Consider the following 6,000-nt stretch of genomic DNA (forward strand, 5'->3'; position numbering starts at 1 on the left):
AATGTTATCGCCGAAAATAGCTTTAGGCTAACAATAATTAAAATAATCATAAAAATATTAATTTGAAATTTTGTTAGCAGTTATTTTTTTGAGGTTAATAGAGTGCAAATAAAATAATATTCAAATCAATTAACAATTGTTTAAAAACCTTATCAAATACCTATAAGCTAGCTGTTGGATATGAATCAGCTAAATCCTGCTTGCATAAGGTCCGCCTATTAAGGGGTAAAACGCTCTCATAGAATATTTGCTGCATACAAGAGGATTAGGAGAAAAATGTCAAACCACTCATCCAATATTTTGTATATATATATTTAAAATTTTCATGTCATATTTTTCTTAAAGCCGAATTTTTTCATTTTTGTTAATTTCTTTAGGCATGTTAGTTTTTATAAATTTATTTTACGTAATATAAGTAGGTTGAGTTAAGTTTAATCTATAGCTGGAGAGAACATTCACTAAAAAAAAATCTTTTTTATTTGCAGTTTCATTCTTAATGGTAATTTGAGATATTCCTATAAACTATCAAATCAGAATAAAATTGATAGAACGGACCAAATATTGTGAAATTGTGGCTACCCTGATATTTTAGGTTGCTAATATAAATTAATACTTTTAGATGCTATTGAAAAAAAAAGAGAAAAAAAGAAAGATAATCTAAATTCTTGTTTCAAACTTTTACAATAAAAAGGTATCAAATTCAATGAAAATAAAATTTTAATTACCAACAAATAATTAAGTCAATAGAAGTGTATTATATTTTTATAACTATAAGATAAAAAATTTAAAGTTCGTAATCTGAAATCGCTATTATTAGGAAAATTTTACTTGAATACCACCTTGATCCAAGCGCGACGCCACATGAGCAAGCCAATATTAAAAAATTTGCTTTAAGTTACAAGGTATCTGTTTTTTCCCATACAAATCCCAAATTTTGCATGAACGAAAACATACAATCTTGTGGAAGTCAACAAATACCCAATTTTATATTGAGTGATTTGCATTGAGAAATACCGCCCAAATATGAACAAGTAACTTTGGATAACTTAGATATGGAAATTAAGCTTAAGCATTTCAGTCTTATCTCGTAAAAGTATACACTTTGAAAACTTGACCTTCTATCACAGCTCTATTTCTGTATATGAACTCCTACAAACTGCCATTGTTGAATATTCATTGCCTTGTTAGAACTTCAAATGAAGGGTTTCAAAAGTCTAAATCTAATACTTATGGTACAAGCAATCATCATCAAATTAGATAAAGACAAATTGAAAATTTTCATTGCCGTGCCTCAAAGTATAATAATATCCATACAAATGCTTGTCTATAAATAGAATTCACTTTTTCTGCCCAATTCCATCTTCTAAATTGAACAATTATTACAAAATAACCATGACAAAGTTGAGCTTTTTCATTTTCTGCTTTATTTCCATGGCCATAACCACCATGGCTCAGCCACCGGTGCTAGACACTGATGGACAGCCGGTCCAGACCGGCGTAGAATACTATGTTGAGTCTGGAATATTTGATGTCGCAGGTGGTTTAACATTAATCAGACGCAACGACTCATGTCCACTGTACGTTGGTCAAGAACCCTTCACACCACCCAACGTGTCACGGGGTTTTCCGGTCAAATTCAAGCCGTACAATGATAGTGAGACCATTATTAGGGAAGGAAGGGATTTGACAGTTACGTTTCAAGCTTTCACGACATGTATTCAGTCTACTGCTTGGAGAATAGGTGAAGTCAATCCAGCGGGAAGGAGGTTCATTGTGACAGGAGGAGAAGCTGATTACTTTAGGATTCGAAATAATGGAGGTGATTATAGTTTTGAATGGTGTCCAGCTGAGTCTTGCCCTACTTGTGAGAGGCCAAGGTGTGGGGCTGCTGGTATTTTTACTGAGAATGACCAGAAGTTTTTGATTTTAGATGTTCCTATGGCATATCCTTTCCTGTTCAGTAGGGCTTAATTTATTATATGTTCTTCTTCTTCAGCCGGTAAATGTCAAAAAGAGTGTTCTTTTGGCATTGGATTGTGTTGTAATAGTAAATAAATGACATGGAGATACTTCCATGTTTAATCTGTTGTACTTTCAAAGAATTAAGTAATTTATAGATAAATCTTATTAATTTGTTTCTTGATTTTTCCTTTAACAGGAAAAGAATAGTTTAAATTCTTGATTTTTTTTTTTTGATAACGGGGTGATTTTCGGCTCTAATAAAATTGATTAGCGGACATACATAGTTCTTACTCTCCACTTCGAATTCTTGCAAATGCCCTTTCATATAGACCGGGCAAATCTCCGATGCACATGGAGTTATGAAATATGAGCATGGACAAATTTAAACCCAAGTAAAGATTAATTAACGGCTTTAACACCTCCAAAAATTTGAATCCACATCATATGTACACCAAGTGTTTCCACCATAAAGTATAAGATATCAATTGTGTCCACCGTCCATAAACTAAATGATGACACCAAGTACACATGATCCAAAGTGACAATCTCCTATTTATGCAAGCAGATCATATTGATATAACAGTGAGACCAAACTATATTTTAGAGGTGTCATAATAATTTTACCAAAATGCATGGACGGAATTATTAATTTGGCCAAATATCAAGGACTAAATAATAATTTTCCAAAAAAAAAAGAAAAAACATAACTGCATGTATCAATAAAATATTACAAATCTGAAAAATATTAATAAAGATATGCGTTTATTGAAGGGAATAAAAAGAATAGAGATATTCAGAAAATTTGCAAAGTTATAAGAATTTGATTCACTCCCATTAAGTTTAAAATCTAAATATAAAAATACGGTACAATAGTTAAACTTGCCCGTGGTCCATGAGAGGAAAGGAATCTATCTTTTTTTTTTTTTTTTTTTAATAAAATCAAAACTGATTTCGGAAAATTTGATTTTGAATTGGATTGAAAATGATGACTCATTAGTCCATCGGATTTCTATTTTTCATAAAATTTTATTGTTTTGGGATCTTAATTTTTCTTTAAAATTTCAAACCTGTTTAAATAATTAAATTTGATCCTGATACAGTTCAGAACTAGAACCGGTCTAATATTTAATCAAACCAAAATTGATTCAAGAAAATTCAATTCTAAACCGAAATGAAACTAACAATTCACGATAAAGATTGTGTTCGGCAATAGTTTTTTAAGTAGCTTTTAACATTTTGACAAATGCTACTTTTTATAGTGTTCGATAGCATAGCGTTTGAACTAACTTTTTTAGATATTAATATAGCGTTTTATGAAAAATTAACTCATATAATATTTAGCTTTTAACATTTCATGAAAAGCTGTTCAAACAGCTAATAATTAAACGCTACTGAGACAATTAACAATCATTAAAATAACTAATTTTACCGAATAGACTTAAGAAGAAAATAACTTGAAATTGCCTAGCCATTTGAAACCATGGAGATTCCAACTATAACCCAAAATAAAAAAACAAGTGCTAAAACCAAAACCGAAATTAAAATCAAAATGGGCTTACACCACCCACGTCCAAGTCAGAGCAGATTCCTTGACCGAGAGGCCCAGAACCGGCCCGTTCTAGCCTTGGGAAAGTCAGAAAAAGCAATCCCCAACACAGAAGGGTATTAAGCTGCTTCTTCATCTTTTTACTCTGGTACGTGTATAAATAACATCCGCACAAATGAAATAAAAATATGTGGACCTCAATCATTTTACACAACAAAAGAAATCACACACACATATAATCTTCAAGCCAAGTCAAGCCAATCAAGAAGTAATTAAGCTAAGAAGCTCTCAAGTCGAAAGAACTACCATGGGTGGATTTGGCATGCTTATGCTTGGCAAGCTATCAGTTTTGCTTAGTGTTCTTTCAAGTTCTGAACCCAAAATATACCCACCTACTTGCAATCGCATAGAGTGTCCGTCTTTCAATCTTATCCATAGCGGCAATGGCTATGAAATTCGCATATATAACTCTACGGTGTGGATGTCAACCTCCCCTATTGAAGACATCTCCCTCGTTGAAGCTACCAGAACTGGTTTCCTACAGTAAGATATATATACTTGTCTTTTTTTTTTTTTACTTCTTTTTCTACTCTCAAGTTTCCAATTTGTTTGTTTATATACTTATTTTTTAAACCGTAAATTATTATTTAGTTTTCTGATTATATTCGAAGGCACTCACTCAGGATTTCTACTTTTAGAATGTAAAATTGTCAATTTAGAAGAAAATGCTTACAGGTAGCAAATTTCATAAACTAAGGTATTCTTTCCTCTATTTGTCATCCTTCTACTAGAAGAAAACTTACTTTACCTAGAATCAATCTATGGATCAACTGATATATCAGGCTAAATTCATGAACCAAACCAATCACAATGGAGATTTTTTTTTAAGAAAAATTTTTTACCGTGAATGGTTAAAAACATTTTTATATTTCAAAATCAAATTATTTTCTGTTGGTTTGATCCATGACTGGGTTGATAGACCGAGTTTAGGTGGATCATTTTCCTTCCATTTTAACACAGTAGTTCAACTGAAGGTCCATCAAATTATTTTTTATAAATTTGAACCATGAGTTGCATTTCTTCTGACAGGCTATTTGACTATATTCAAGGAAAAAATGAGAATGGAGAAATAATAGAGATGACAGGTCCAGTGATTACTGAAGTATCACCAAGTGATGGACCTTTCTGTAAATCAACATTTACAGTTAGCTTCTATGTCCCAAAAGAGAATCAAGCAAATCCACCTGAAGCAAAAGGTCTTCATGTTCAAAGATGGAAACCCACATATGTAGCAATAAGGCAATTTAGTGGATTTGTAAGTGACTCAAATGTTGGAGAGGAAGCTGCTGCCTTACAAGCCAGTCTTGCAGGAACTGTATGGGCTACTGCAATTCAGAAATCCCATAGAAATGCCACCTCTGCTTATACTGTTGCACAGTATAATTCTCCATTTGAGTTTGATGATAGGGTCAATGAGATTTGGATGTTGTTTGATATGGATGACGATGAGCTCACTACGTCACATGGCTAGTTGAATTTTTCTTTCTTTTTTTTTTTTTTCTTTTTTTAGAATAAAAGGGAACTTTTATTTATGAAATACAAAATATGAGTTGGACAATAGAATAGAATATATATTTGTATTTGTATTTGTATTAGAAATAAATAAATACAAATACTAATGTTTTTATCAATGTAATTCACATTACTGCACTTAATGTTCATTCATCAATCAGCCAGAAACACAGTGCCAGAATAGCTGGTTCTAGTCCTAAAGAAGGTGAAATCAAAACTGAACTACGATTATAGATTTCAAAACCACCTGTTTCGATTTGATTTTGATTTGAAACTGAAATTAAATAACTTTTTTTTAAGTTTTTTTAAATCTTATTTAGTTTCTAGCATGCATAAATAGTTAAAAGTTTAACATAAGTAATAGTATTAAAAAAAAAAAAAACTATAAGAGTAAAACTAGTTTTAAATTATTTATTAGAAATGGAAAGAGTAGAGGTTAAATGGGCAAGAGATAAGAACCCATGTTCTGAAAATAAGTGATATGGGTTTATGTAGACTTAGGCTAATCAATGTTAAAAGATTAGTATTAACAAATTAGCTAATTAGATTGTCACTCTTATGTAACAATTATGGATTTATTATTTAGTCGATATGGAATTCCTAACATTATTAGAAAAAGTGTAATAAAACAAAGGAGAAAATTAAAGGAGAAACATATCTTCTTATTATATTTGAGAGTTTAAAAAAAAATTAAATGTTAAATGAATAATGTACAAGCTGTATGTAAAAAATATATATTATAAAATGTAAAAAATTTGAATTAAAAACATTTAAAATAACCAATTTTTTTTTTCATTTTTTTCCACTTAAAATTTATAAGTTATATTTATATTAAAAAATTTTAAGTGATGACAAAATTATTGCATTAAATAGTGAAAACTGAAATTAATCTTAAAAATTCTTTTTTTCTTTTTTATCTT

General features: G+C 30.5%; 2 protein-coding genes across 2 annotated transcripts; both read left to right on the top strand.

Annotated features, from left to right (window-relative positions):
- The first annotated feature begins 1,356 nt into the window (after nt 1-1,356).
- On the top strand, nt 1,357-2,131 carry LOC105644047 (kunitz type trypsin inhibitor 111). The gene has a single exon (XM_012229288.4). It carries the CDS (start codon nt 1,393-1,395, stop codon nt 1,969-1,971), a length of 579 nt encoding a protein of 192 aa, XP_012084678.1. The 5' UTR covers nt 1,357-1,392; the 3' UTR covers nt 1,972-2,131.
- Nucleotides 2,132-3,753: 1,622 nt separating this feature from the next.
- On the top strand, nt 3,754-5,199 carry HBP1 (SOUL heme-binding family protein). Its single transcript, XM_012229289.4, has 2 exons — nt 3,754-4,051; nt 4,598-5,199. The coding sequence occupies exons 1-2, from the start codon at nt 3,816-3,818 to the stop codon at nt 5,037-5,039; spliced, it is 678 nt and encodes a 225-aa protein (XP_012084679.1). The 5' UTR covers nt 3,754-3,815; the 3' UTR covers nt 5,040-5,199.
- The last annotated feature ends 801 nt before the right edge of the window (nt 5,200-6,000 follow it).

The sequence above is a fragment of the Jatropha curcas genome, chromosome 4 (genome assembly GCF_041381405.1).
Source record: "Jatropha curcas cultivar XTBG-Jc1 chromosome 4, XTBG_Jcur_1.0, whole genome shotgun sequence".
NCBI classification, from domain to species: domain Eukaryota; kingdom Viridiplantae; phylum Streptophyta; class Magnoliopsida; order Malpighiales; family Euphorbiaceae; genus Jatropha; species Jatropha curcas.

Bases quoted from the DNA above. Each gene is read 5' to 3' on its own strand.
- LOC105644047 (XM_012229288.4), top strand. From the start codon at position 1,393: ATGACAAAGTTGAGCTTTTTCATTTTCTGCTTTATTTCCATGGCCATA.
- HBP1 (XM_012229289.4), top strand. From the start codon at position 3,816: ATGGGTGGATTTGGCATGCTTATGCTTGGCAAGCTATCAGTTTTGCTT. The intron at 4,052-4,597 runs GTAAGATATATA...TTCTTCTGACAG, and splicing joins ACCAGAACTGGTTTCCTACA to GCTATTTGACTATATTCAAG.